This window comes from Trachypithecus francoisi, unplaced genomic scaffold (assembly GCF_009764315.1).
Source record: "Trachypithecus francoisi isolate TF-2019V2 unplaced genomic scaffold, Tfra_2.0 Lachesis_group5, whole genome shotgun sequence".
NCBI classification, from domain to species: domain Eukaryota; kingdom Metazoa; phylum Chordata; class Mammalia; order Primates; family Cercopithecidae; genus Trachypithecus; species Trachypithecus francoisi.
Window position 1 is genome coordinate 37,613,472 of NW_022681470.1, and position 14,102 is coordinate 37,627,573.

The following is a 14,102-nucleotide window of genomic DNA, read 5'->3' on the forward strand; positions in this document are numbered from 1 at the left end:
TATCCTGCCATTGTTCTTGTTACCTTCCTCTGGTTGTGATCTAGTTTCTTAGTGTATTTCCAATAATATGTGAAATTGAATTGGAAACTCTAGACTAATCCATCTGGTACAGCAGATAGTCCCTGTTTGGGATGTATGTTTAATGGTGGTAAGACTGGAAATGTGTCTAATACAGTGCAAGTGTTTATATTTGAGTAATGGACTAAGTGCTTTTTGTCCCCCTTGTTACCACTAGATCCAAGGCTCGTGACACTAAGGTATTGATAGAAGACACAGATGATGAAGCTAACACTTGAATTTTCTGAAGTCTAGATTCACGTCTTTGGTTTTCCTACTCTACAATCCTTTCCTCGACCAACGCAACCTCTAGTACCTTTCCAGCCGAAAACAGGAGAAAACACATAACACATTTTCCGAGCTCTTCCGGATCGGATCCTATGGACTCCAAACAAGCTCACTGTGTTTCTTTTCTTTTCTTCTGGTTTAATTTTAATTTTCTATTTTTAAAACAAATATTTACTTCATTTGCCAATCAGAGGATGTTTTAAGGAACAAAACATAGTATCTTATGGATTGTTTACAATCACAAGGACATAGATACCTATCAGGATGAAGAACAGGCATTGCAGGGACCCTCTGATGGGACGGTACTGAGATATCTCGGCTTCCGCTCGACCCGGTTTTGACTGGTTGAAACCGGACATTGGTTTTTAAATTTTTTGTCAGTTTATGTGGAGAATTTTTTTCTTTCCTTCATACCCAGCGCAAAGGCACTGGCCGCACTTGCAGGAAAAGTGCAACTTAAAGCAGTACCTTCATTCATGAAGCTACTTTTTAATTTGGTGTAACTTTTCTTATTTTGGGAAGGGTTGCTGGGTGGGTGGGAAATATGATGTATTTGTTACACATAGTTTTCTCATTATTTATGAAACTTAACCATAAAGAATGATATAACTCCTGTGCAATGAAGGTGATAACAGTAAAAGAAGGCAGGGGAAACTTATGTTGGATGACATTTATGAGGGTCAGTCCCACATACCTCTTTCAGGAGACAACTTGTACTAGTTTGACCTTTTCTTTCCTTTGTTTTTATTTTAAGCCAAAGTTTCATTGCTAACTTCTTAAGTTGCTGCTGCTTTAGAGTCCTGAGCATATCTCTCATAACAAGGAATCCCACACTTCACACCACCAGCTGAATTTCATGGAAGAGGTTCTGATTATTTTTTTAACTTTTTAAGGAACAGATGTGGAATACACTGGTCCATATTTCAACCTTAACAGCTGAAGCTATGCCTTATTATGCATCCGCATGTATGGTCACTGTAGCATGACCTTTGCTAGCTCTGAATCAGAAGACAGAGGTATTTCAGAGGCTCTGTGTGCCCTCACTAGATAGTTTTTCTTCTGGGCTCAACCACTTTAGCCAGAATTTGATCAAATTAAAAGTCTGTCATGGGGAAACTATATTTTTGAGCACATGGAACAAATTATCCTTCCTCATTCACATTATGTTGATACAAAAGACCTTGGCAGCCATTTCTCCCAGCAGTTTTAAAGGATGAACACTGGATTTCATGCCATCCCATGATAGAAAACCTGTGTTAAAATTTTAGGGATCTAAACTTAGTCATACATGAGAAGTACACTGCTTAGAAATAGTAGACTGTTATGATCTGTCCACAGTGTCCATTGTCACTTCTTTGTCTCATTTCTTCCCTTTGTTCCTTAGTCATCCAAATAAGCCTGAAAGCCGTAAGAGATATTACGTTATTGGATATGGTTGGCATTAAATTTAGCATTTCATTATCTAACAAAATTAATATAAATTCCAGGACATGGTAAAATGTGTTTTAATAAGCCCCAGACCGAGATGAAAATTCCAAGTCAATACCAGCAGATTCATGAAAGTAAATTTAGTCTTATAATTTTCAGCTTAATTGAAACAAAGGAACAAATAAGTGGAAGGGCAGCTATTATTACCATTTGCTTAATCAAAACATTCAGTTACTGCCCTTTAATACACTCCTTCTATCATCAGCACTTCCACCATGTGTTAAAGTCTTTACCCATCCCTGTTGTAACTCCAGTAAGATTAAAGTTATTGTTACCAGAAAATTTTTATCAACTAACTGACAAATAGTTTCTTTTTAAAGTAGTTTCTTCCATCTTTATTCTGACTAGCTTCCAAAATTTGTTCCCTTTTTGAATCGAGGTTTTTTTGTTTTGTTTTGTTTTCTGGAAAAAATCATACAACTTTGTGCTTCTATTGCTTTTTTGTATTTTGTCAAGCATGTCCCTTGGCCCAAAATGGAAAAGTAAATGTTTAATTAATGCTTTTTAGTTTAAATAAATTGAATCATTTATAATAATCAGTGTTAACAATTTAGTGACCCTTGGTAGATTAAAGGTTGCATTATTTATACTTGAGATTTTTTCCCCCCTGAGTATTCTGTTTTTTGTACTTTAAAACTATGGGGGAAATATCACTGGTCTGTCAAGAAATAGCAGTAATTATTACTGAGTTAAATTGAAAAGTCCAGTGGACCAGGCATTTCTTATATAAATAAAATTGGTGGTACTAATGTGTATCCAGAGCCATTTGAATTGTTAACTTTATTCTTTATTAGTGAATCTCTATGATGGCACACATAAAATCTTACAGTTGACTTCCGCTGTTTGAATTCCCCAGTGTTTTTACATTAATGTATCCTATGGCCAGTTTAGTCTTTCTTCAACTGTTATGATTCTTGGCCTAATCGGTCTTATTCTTTCACATATGATGCAATGATAGATGTAATCCTTTTCTGAAGTGTTTGTCGGATTAGCATAGTCTATTCAAAACTAAGGCTTATGTAACTTTCAGCTTGCTATGTGACAGAAGTTTAAATATGTATTTAAGTACACAGCTTTAGTTCCTCTTAAAGCTGTGAAGAGAAAAGAGGGCTTTTCCTCATCAAGAGACCTTGGGAGACAAAGCATACATCTAATTTTTTTCTTTCAAAAAAGGCAATGTGCACTTTCCTCTCCTAAATTTTATATGCCCTAGCAGTTGTGAATGTTGTGTCCACCCTGCAATTTGGTTGGAGGCTCCCATACACTGAAATTCTCAATAGAACTCTTAAAAATGAACATCGGCTGGGCACAGTGGCTCGCATCTGTAATCCCAGCACTTTAGGAGGCCAAGGTGGGCAGGTCACGAGCTCAGGAGTTTGAGACCAGCCTGACCAACAGGGTGAAACCCCATCTCTACTAAAAATACAAAAATTAGCTGGGCGTGGTGGCGCATGCCTGTAATCCCAGCTACTCCGGAGGCTGAGGCAGGAGAATTGCTTGAACCCAGGAAGCAGAGGTCGCAGTGAGACAAGATCATGCCACTGCACTCCAGCCTGCGCAACAGAGCAAGACTCCATCTTAAAAAAAAAAAAAAAGTCACATACTCATTTTAAAGGAGCAGCAACCTAACCAAAGTTAAAATTTCATTTGATTTTAGGTTTAGAAATTCTAGTTTTATTTTGGAGAATCACTCAGTTTTTAATATCAATTAAAATACTCTTCAAAGGAATGAAAAGGAAGTCTAAGTAAATGAATAAAACTCGTTTTTCATTTTATGATAGTGTAGAAAGCATTGATGTGTGTAGAGAAATTAAAAGACAAAAGTGGTTTACTGTCTATGCACAAATGAGTGCCTATATTTAAGGCTGCCTGTACCATTACAGTGGCATAATCGTTGATTTCACAGCATACTGAGAAACAGTGAAATCAAAGATTAAATCATTAATTAGGTTATGATGGTCATTTGTAAGACTGGAAAGTAGTCAAAAACACAGGTGCAACTTTTTTTCAGCACTCTACCATTGGGCTCCTTAGGCAAGCTGCTTAACTTCAGTCAGAAGCAATGGTGTGGGAGAACACCATTCACCTCAGTAGTAACTTATAAAAACCGTTTAGAGAAGGAAAATGGGCCCCAGCCGCTAGGATCCCTGACTTCCTGATATTCTAAACATGAGAGTTCTATGACTTTAACTGAGCTTTTTACCAGAAGTAACGTGTTGATAAGTATTATCTTTCTACCATGCTTTGACCAAAGTATATTCACAGTAACTAGAGAAAGCAGTTCATCCATTTCTGGATAGGTGAACCAGGGCAAGGTAAGAACAGAAAAAAAGTAAAGTAGTACTGAGTCATACAGGTATCAGACTAACAGACATTTGTTGATGATAAGTAAAATAACTTTGGAGATAGCAGAGAAGAGCAAGATGTTGGACGTTGGCAGTAAGCCTCAGCAAGGCAGTTAGGAAATTACATGAGCCTGATGACTCGAAGATGATGCCTCCATCTCTCCGCTCAGTGGTTATTAAATTGCGGGAAAGACCTGCCTTTATTTTCCTATCATCTTTTCCCCATTACTTTGCATTATTCAGGAAATAGTTCTTTATTCCCAAATGCAATTTTCTAAGCAGTGACTACAAAAATTTCTTATTCTAAGGAAAATAATTAAGAAAATAACCCTATCTGTGGCATTATTTTAAAACATGGGATACTCTGGAACAATTGTACTTTATCTGGTAAGCAGATTTCAGGTTACTGTTTTCTCTTAATGGTTTACATGAAATTTTCCTCTCAAAAAACAAGTACCTCTTACTGTACAACATTTGAGTTTTTAAAATTGAGATAGCTTCTGAGAGAAAAAAAAAGTTGAATTTGTAGCTCTGTCAACTACAAAATCACCACACTTTTCTCAAATATAATAGGAATTCAGTGTCATTATAGATAAGATCTCTAATGACCAGATGAAGACAATTGAAGGTTTGGTAGAAGTTTTGCAAAAGTTAGGTAAAGAAGAATAAATCCAGTTTATCAGCTTTGTTCATATTCTTTTTCTGAGTGATCTAAATTTTTCTTGCTTGTGATCATGAGCTAAGACAAGGAGTGTTAAAGGTTTTCTAAATGCAAACATGCATACGTTTCTGCATTTCAGAAATCAGTCCGTAGTAAATCCTACAAACTCTCAACTTTCTGCATTGTATTTTAAGTCTATACAATGTTAGAGCACATGGTAATGTGGGACAGAGTTGATTATATGATAGCATGAGAAATTTGCACTTGTTGTGTTACAAACCAATGATTTAACCAGCATACTCACCAAATAAGAAAAAGTAAAAACATCTCATTAGCTTTGGAAGAGCCTAAGTTAGTCCATACAGGAAGTTTGCCTGAGAACGGAGAGGAGCCTGTTGATTGGCATGACTCATGATGCCTTTCTTGTATGAATTATCAAAACTCTGATATTGAGTTGCCCCTAGAAAACAGCCTTCCAGAATATATTTGCTTATTTATGGTGGAAGATGAAGTGAGAACAAGATGAGAGTTTCCCTTAAAGTGAGGAGAATCATTATACTAATTTGCAACTGAAGTATGTTTCCTTGTAGCAAACCTTTGGTTTATTTTATCATCAAATCAAAGCCACCTTCAGTTTTTTGTATGGTGTCATCAGTTTTTTGTAAGGAGGACAATCAAATAACCTATTGTTTGCCTTGGATTCAGTATATCTACTAAGTACACAGTCTCATAATTGTATACCTTCAAACCAGTTACTTGACTATACTTCCACCATATTACCTTAGTTCTTCCTATGCCCTTTCCTCTGTGCCACCACAAGTCAGAGGGAAAGACTGCAGTACTTCTAGAAAGATGTGGACGTCTAAGAAAGAGCCAGGCTTCCATCTCACTATCCCTTGATCATTATCTCTGAAGTCCCTACCTGGACTTCCCTGATTGCCCTATAGCAACACCAGCATGGTGGGAATAGGGGGAAAGATTGTGAAAAATCCCTAAAGGGTAATTGTTCATGACGTTGTTATTTTGAATTGTAAAATTGTGAGCCACTCACATTTCAATTGCAAAAAGAACAGAACTCTTTATCATGTTGTGAAGATTAATTTCTTGCCATTTTCTGGATTAGCACAGAAGCTTGTATCAATGAAGAGTATTTAGGAGGGGAATAGGGTGAAGATTGTATTTTTCTGTTCAAACTCTCTCCTTCTATTTGTGTTTCCTTCACCCCCTCCCTCTACCACACTGTGTTGGTCAAATGATACTATTCTATGAAACCCTGAGCTATAGTTGTCAAAAGTAACTATGGATTGTGATTAGTCTTCTGTGGGTGCTTCTTTCCCTCTTTTTTCTCCCTTACTCTCTTTCTCAGTCTCCACTCTGGTAAATGGAAAAGGTGACGTTGGAGAATTGATGCTTGCTTGGACTCATGTTGTATCTGTGACTATGCTATTAGCTGTCTCCTTTTTCCTTCCTATATGGGTAGAATTCTTACGACTTATGAAGTTCCCTTCTTGATAAGTAGGTTAAATGCACAATGTGGTACTGTTTTATAGTTTCTAGATGGTTGTATAAAGCAAAAAGTTAATGTGGTTATGTGTTTTTAAAAGAAAATAAGTGATTGGTTACTAAACTCTGTCCTTTTTTCATTATTACAAGTTCTCTCTGTTTTCCAACAGTTTGCTGACTCCTTTGTCACTGGTGAATGGTTTGTGTGACTGTGTTTTCTCTCTGGGTTTCTTGAATTCCTAAACATAGTTCCCCTTAGGACTAATTTTCATATGGGGTTAGGGCAAACAGACTACAGTGGTGAAAATTTTAAACTATCCTACCAAGATACAAAAAAGTTTAAATGGCCTTTTATCTTCAGGTAATATGTGAGGTGTGGCTCTAAAGCAGTGGGATTGTTGCAACAAATCTTTCTTTTACTCACACAAAGAATCTCAAATATTACCACTATGAGGTGAAATGATGTGTCCAGTTACATTTTGGAGAGGTGGACACTGCTATCACTGCATACCCATGCCCTGTGAGGGAACATAGCACTTTTCTGCAGAATTCCTGGGCTAATTATTATTCCTTATATATGTCTAGGAAAGATTACAAAATTAGCTCACCCTAAGATGAATATGCCCACAATGCAAAGAGAAAAATAATTTATCGACTAAAGCATCAAAGCCTTTTCATCTTACTTCAGTGCCATAAACTCTGTTATTACTATATTTCTGTGTAGGCTAAATCAGAATATGATAATACGGAGTTCCCAGGCCAAAGTCAGGATATGCATATATAAGAATCACTAGATACTCAACACCACTTTTACAATTTGATAATACATACTCAACATTTGTATGCCTATAGTATTTTATATTTTTCCAAATATGTAGCATCTCAAATATTTAGATTAATGAGTCATCTCAGTTTGTTGATGAAGAGACAAAGACCTCGCTAGAGCAGCAGTCCACAATACCAGATGGTGCTAGGAGGCTGCTCTGTCTTGTATCCATCCTAGACACATCCAGAAGAATCCTTGAAGTTTTAGTGACCTGCATCTTTATATGGATAATTTTTATTAGATATTTTTTAAGGTTATGGGAATAATGACCAATTTTATACCTTATTTCTTAAGAGATGGGGTATTTTTCTATGTTGCCCAGGCTGGCCTCAAACTCCTGGGCACAGGTGGTCCCAAACAGCTGGGAGTACAGGCATGCACCACCATGCCTGGCTTATACTTTTTGGTTCACTTCTTTTTCTGGTGTCCCACCTTTTCCCTTAGAATTGTGGAGTTCTTATATTCTTAAAAATTAATGTGTGTTTATTGAGTATGTGTTAATCCTATCATATACTAGGCATTACTTTAATATTAAGTTTTAGTTGAAGTTGGTTTTATTATCATTAGTTTTATGGAGACAAGAAGGGAAAGGTGATAAATTTATTTCTAAACTACATACTTATCTGAAACCACTGCCGGAAAAGCCAGACCATCCTCCTACTAGGTATCACTGCCTCAGGGTAAGCTGAATTTTGTATCTCAAGTTACAGATTACTCTTCACCCCTTTCCAGGCAGATACTAAAGCCTCTTATTCTGGTTTTTTCCTTTAGAAAATAAAAAGTATCAGATCTGTCAAGAGTTATTTCTTCAGAATCTTCTATTGCCAAAAACTGTCCTTATAATCCATCTTACCATTCACTCACTCCGTCACTGAGTCACATATTAGCACCAGAGTTCAACCAATGCTTACCTTTATAAAATGAAAATGTCCCCTTATTTAAATAAATTGTATATTAACTGCACTGCTGAATGGGAATGATAGTAAAGTATTCTGCCTTGCTCCACCTAGAGCACACCTATGGTCCATTCTACCTATGTGAATAATCAAAGTCAAGGCATGATTTTTGGCGATAGATGTACTATGCTACTCTGCTTCCTTATGGCCAGTTTCTAGGTTAAGGAGAAAACCAAGTAGCTCAAGAGAACAGGCGGGTAACAGAAGAGAACCAAGGAGAAGCATATTAATATTAATTCCTAAACCCTCTGCCCTTTTACTAACTTTCAAATTATCATGTATTCTAAATATCACAATATTTTATGTTGTGTGGTTGAAGTAAACAAATTTGCAGTTGAAGTAAACAAATTGCAGTTAAACAAATTTGTAGTTACTCAAAGCCTGTCTTCTGACTAGATGGGACAATACAGTTTTTAAAGTTCTGTTAATCAGGGCTTTTGTATCCCTTCGGCAAGGAAATACACAAGATAATTTAGAAACATCAGTTCTTCAAATATTCCTATCAACTGTTGGATTTAAACTTTTTTTCTACACTTTCATAGATATTGTAGGAAATTTTAGCCCCTCTCCAGGCAGCCATGGTCAAAAGACTTGCTGGGCTGGATGTGTGCCTGCTGCTAGCTATTGACTGTCCATGAGGACGTAGCCTGCTTTCCTTCTGTGGCAATCCTCTAGTCTTAACCAGCCTGCAACCCTAATAGGAACACAGTTCAGAGGAGAGGAGACATCCTCTGTCAGCAGGAGGTCACACAAAGTCATTGACTAAATGTTTTAATGCCTGGTAAATAGTTGGAGCCTAAGGAATATTTATTAAACTGAAAGGTAACTTCAGGAGTCTATCAGTAGATAAGCTGCTGAGTAAATTTAGGAGGTAATTAGCTTTTCTGATCAACTGCTGTCTCTTACTGGTGCTTCATCACTGGTGGACTTGCCAGGCTCCTCACTTTGATCCTTGTGTGAAGTCAGGTTGTGTGAAAACTTGATTCTGATGCTGCCCTCACCATTACTACAATAGCAGGTGCTTCATCATTCTGTGGACTTTCTGTTTTATCCCAGGAGCAGTATAATCACAGCTGACCCTTCCTGACTGCTGCAGGGGAGGCACCTCTCCTATTAATGCATGCCCGTGTGGTGCCTGTCCTGTATATAGAGGAGAAAAGTGACTGGCTCTGGACACCAACAATTACTGAACCTGGACGAGGACCCAAATCTAACTAGCTCTGTAGCCCACATACTGTCTCCCTTGAAAAAAGAAGGGGGAATTTTTTTTTTTTTCCTGCTTGGCAGACGAGACTAGGAAGTACCTTGTGAATTACTGTTTCTTTCTAAAGTTATGCCTGCTCAAGTCTGAATATAACCGTTTTAAAGAAAATCAAAGAACATCCCCCTCCCTCCCATAAATGCATACATAATATAGGTTTCTCTAAAAGTTTGGGTCCCGCTGACGATGGCTTTTTGGGAATTTGTCCTCTGCCCCTCCATGGAAGACAAATCTTAGCATTTAAAAGAAAAATTAAACAGGCCGGGCGCAGTGGCTGACACCTGTAATCCCAGCACTTTGGGAGGCTGAAGCGGGCAGATCATGAGGTCAGGAGATCGAGACCATCCTGGCTAACACGGTGAAAACCCGTCTCTATTAAAAATTCAAAAAATTAGCCAGGTGAGGTGGCGGGCACCTGTAGTCCGAGCTATTCTGGAGGCTGAGGCAGGAGAATGGCGTGAACCCAGGAGGCGGAGCTTGCAGTGAGCCGAGATCCAGCCACTGCACTCCAGTCTGGGCGACAGAGCGAGACTCCGTCTCAAAAAAAAAAAAAAAAAAAAATTAACAACAAACAGCTCCCTACTGACTGCTTTTCACAGGAGTCCTCTCCTTGAAGCAGCCACCCTCTTTCCCTAAACGCTTATCTCCCCTTCCCCCCCCGCCTTCCTTCCAGTTGTTAAAACTTTCACCAGTGAAGAGGATGGTGTGCTGCAGTAAGGCAAGCACTTGCAGTGTGTCAGGCATTTGAGATACAGGCAGGAGACAGCAACTATGGGGTAATGAGGGTGGGTGGCTATTGCTAAGTGCCACTGATGCCTGAAGAAGGATAATGAACATCAGAGAGCAAGTACCAGGCAACTGGAAGCCAGATGTGGAAGCCTGAGGACCACTAGTTGCATATAGAGAATCTCTCATCTGCAGTGGAAGGGAAGAGAAAATGAAGACTAAGCCCAGGACTTAATAGAGTGGCAGAATTTCAGTTAAACACCCAACTAAGGCAGGTCTGATATGTAAGGTCAAGGACCCGATTGGGAAAACCTAACACATGAGATGGCAATATCTGCTTGGATTCCCACCAAAGATTTTTACTTCCTGAACCCCTCAACATTCTGAGCCTATACATATGCCTCCCCCATTCCTTGCTAGCACTCCTCCATTCCAATATTACACAGGCCCTTCTTGTGCAAGACAATGTGTGTACCTTTCAGAGTCCTCCATGACTCAGCTGGGGACATGCTGGGCTTGCTAAGGAAGAATAGGGACTATACTGAACTGGAAGATATAGTCAGCCTGGACTGACAGGAGCTGAAAGAGATTCTGAGAGTGCTTGAAGACTGGGACCAGAACATAAGGTAGAAGAGAGGACAATTTTTGACTTGAAAGGGTTTTTCTAAGATACAGAATTTAACTCCCTAGCATAAGTATCCCAGGTGTTAGTGTAAACTTGCTGCTAGCATGGCTCCTAGAAAGCTGGAAAAAGCAATGGCCCATGTTGAGCAAAGTTAAAATTCCAGAATTTATATGGGAGACAATGGAGGAAGAGAAGGAAAGAAGAGGGAAGGAGGGTGGGAGACCATATTTTGGGGAGACAGAGGAATAGAGACTATTGCCACATCCTATGCCTCTTCTTTCCACTCTTGTTTAATTTACCACTCGGGCCCCTGAAGAAACTGGATGGGTTAGGGAGGGTCATTGTAGACCATCACAAGCTCCATCAAGTATAATCCCAATTGCATGCTGCCAGATGTGTCTTCATTAGACCAAATCTATACTGCCTGAAGTACATGGGATACAGCTGTTGATTCAGTGCAGGCATTCTTTTCTCTTCCAATCAGAATCAGAAGCAGTTCACATTTTCATGGAAATGATAATACACATTAACAGTTTTGCTTCAAGGCCATGCTAAGTCCAAAGAAGTGTGGACCAGCTGGACATCCACAGAACATCACATTGATCCATTACAACAATGCCACCATGTTGACTGGGCTGGATAAGCAAGAAGTGGCTAGCACACTGCAGATCTTGGTAGGATATGTGTACCCCTGAGGGTTAGAGCTAATCCTGAGAAGATTCAGGAGCCTGCTACGTCTGTAATATTTTCAGGAGTTCAGCAATCAAGTCCAGTAACCATAGACATCTTCTCCAAAGTGAAAGACAAATTCCTGCATCTTGTACCTCCTAAGGAAGAAGAAAGCATAGTGCCTGGAAGCCTCAGTGTCTTGAGTCACCATATTCTGCACCTGGAGATACTACCCCAACTCATATCAGGTGACATCACAGACTGCCATCTTTGAGTGGGTCCCAGAGCAGGAAAGGGCTCTGCAACCAGCCCAGGCTATCAAGCAATCCTGTGGCTTAGGCTGTATGATCTGACAGACTCTATGGAGGTATCAGTGGTGGGAAGAGATATTGTGCAAAGTTTGTGGCAAGACCCAGTGTAAATTAGAATGCAAGCTGCCGAAGCTCTAGAGTAAGACCCTGCCATCTTCAGTGAAGAATTGCATACCTTTGAAAAACAACTCCTATCCTGCTAGCGAGCCCTGGTAGAGGAGAAAGAGGGTCTGACCATGGTCACCATGGACAATGTGGCTAGAACTGTCCAAAAAGTACTGTGTCCTGTCAAGCCCAACAAGTCAGATGGCCCCAGCAACAATCCATCATAAGACGGATGTGGTACCTCCAGAAATGAGTGCAAGTGGGGTCAGAGGACACAAGCAGGCTGCCTGAGCAGAAAACCCAGACCCCTGTCATCTGCTACCATTGTACCAGAGCTCCCCCTTCAGAGCACACTTGTGGCTGTACGGGGGATCCTATGAGACCAGCTGAAAGAGGAGGGGAAAGCCTGAGCTTGTTTCATGGATGAGTGAGCTCCACATGTGAGTGCGAGCTGAAATCAGAGGGTAGCTACACTGCAGCCTCACCTGGGTGGTGTGGAAAGACAGTAGTGAAGGAAAAGCTTCCTAATGATCAGAGCTTTGAGTAGTGCAACTGGCCACCCACTTAGTGTGGGAAAGAGGAGTGAGCTAAGGTTAGTACTCTAACCTTAGAGTGTACTCTAACCTATAGTGGCAAATGACCTGGCCCAGATGGTCAGAAAAAAAACAGATCAGGGATAAGGAGGCTGGGGCAGAGGCACATGGATGGACCTAAGGAAGTGGGCAAGTCTTTGTATCACATATTAACAACCACCAAAGAGCATCCACCATTGACAACTAAACAGCCAGGTAGTCAGGTGACTCAGCCCACTGACTGCAGCTAGCCAGGCTTGCCAGTGTTGGCATGATGGCAACATGAATTAAGTGGCAGAGATGGAGACTCTTCTTGCATGAGCCAACAGCATGGAGTCTCAATCAAGATAATTTGTCTCCTGCTGCTTCAAGGCCCAAACTACCTGCAACAGAGACCAATACTGAGTCCCCAATATGGCACCCATTCCTCAAGAAAACCAACCAGCTACTTGGTGGCAAGTTGGCAAGATGGGGCCTTTCCATCCTGGAAGGTCCAGTAGTTTGTTCTCACAGGAATAGGCACATATGGAGGGTATGGGTTTCCCTTTCCTAACCATAGAGTCTCAACCAGCACCACCATCCAAAGGCTCAGATCCACTAGCATGAGATTCCATATATCACCTTAGACCAGAGGACCAACTTCACAGCAAAGGAGGAGTGGGAGAGAGCCCATGACCACGAGATTCATTAATGGTAGCGCATAATGCATGATCTAGAAGCTGCCAGCCTGAATGAGCATTGGAATGGTATGCTGAAGACATAGCTAAAGTGCCGGATAAAAGGCAATACTCCGTAAGCATGGGTGACATCCTCCAGGATTCAGTAATGCGTTGGATCAAAGACTCATACATACTACTGTCCCCTAAGGAAGGACACATGGGAGGAAGGAAGGAAGAGAGGGAAGGAGGGAGGGAGAGACAGGGGAAGGGAAGGAAGGAAAAGCAGGGGAGGGGAGGGGAAGGGAAGGGAGGAGGGAGGGAGGAAGGAAGGAAGAAAGGAACGAAGAAGGGAGGGAAAGAAATGGAAAGGAAAGAGCCTAGCTACCTTTTTGGTGGTTTGTAAGGATCTAGCAGCAATAATCGTCACCGCTGCTCTCCTAGGAGACAGAGACAAGTCTCCTGGGCCCAGCTCCCACGGCTGCTGCCACAATGGAGTGGGGTGTTGGTGGAGAGGTCTAAGGGACAGAAAGGGACTGGAGAGGTGACTCTGTGTGAACAGCGTATTGGAGAGAAAAGTGAACAGCCATGAACCTTTCAGATGCAGCTTCTGAATGAGGGTTGTGGGCCCAATGGGGCAGGGCATTACACATACAATATAAAAACAGAGCTCTGAAGAGCTTGAAAAAACCCTCAGCGTGTGTCACTTGGGAAGGCTTCTAAGCAATTTGTGAAAGACACATTGGGGATCCCTGAGCCCACTGGCCCCCTCAGGGCTCTGCTGTGCTCAGCACAGTACAGGTGGCACCCAGCACCCTGTCTCAGCCTGCGGACACCCTTCCCTAATACGCTCTGACAAGAGCCACTATGTTACAGCCACTTAACACATTAAACACCCACTCTGCACACAACTCCAGATGTCCCCAGGGGCTCCTTGGGAGAGCAGCTCCCTCGGCAGACCCTAACCTCCCTCCAGCCCCTTCACCCCCACCATGCTGCTTTTAAACTGGTTTTGCACCTGATTTCCTAAGTCAACAGCTCCTTACCATTTCA

The 14,102-nt window shown here is 40.8% G+C and overlaps 1 protein-coding gene across 2 annotated transcripts in view; it reads left to right on the forward strand.

Annotated features, from left to right (window-relative positions):
* The window catches only part of XPR1 (xenotropic and polytropic retrovirus receptor 1), a 262,854-nt gene extending 254,887 nt beyond the window's left edge, over window positions 1-7,967 (forward strand). Inside the window, exon 14 of one of the 2 annotated variants that reach the window (XM_033196381.1) lies at window positions 236-6,509. In XM_033196381.1, the coding sequence (XP_033052272.1) occupies window positions 236-296 (61 nt within the window). In that variant the 3' untranslated portion in view covers window positions 297-6,509. Of the gene's footprint in view, window positions 1-235 lie in introns of both variants that reach the window. The other variant, XM_033196380.1, reaches the window with a different exon arrangement.
* Window positions 7,968-14,102: the final 6,135 nt, after the last annotated feature.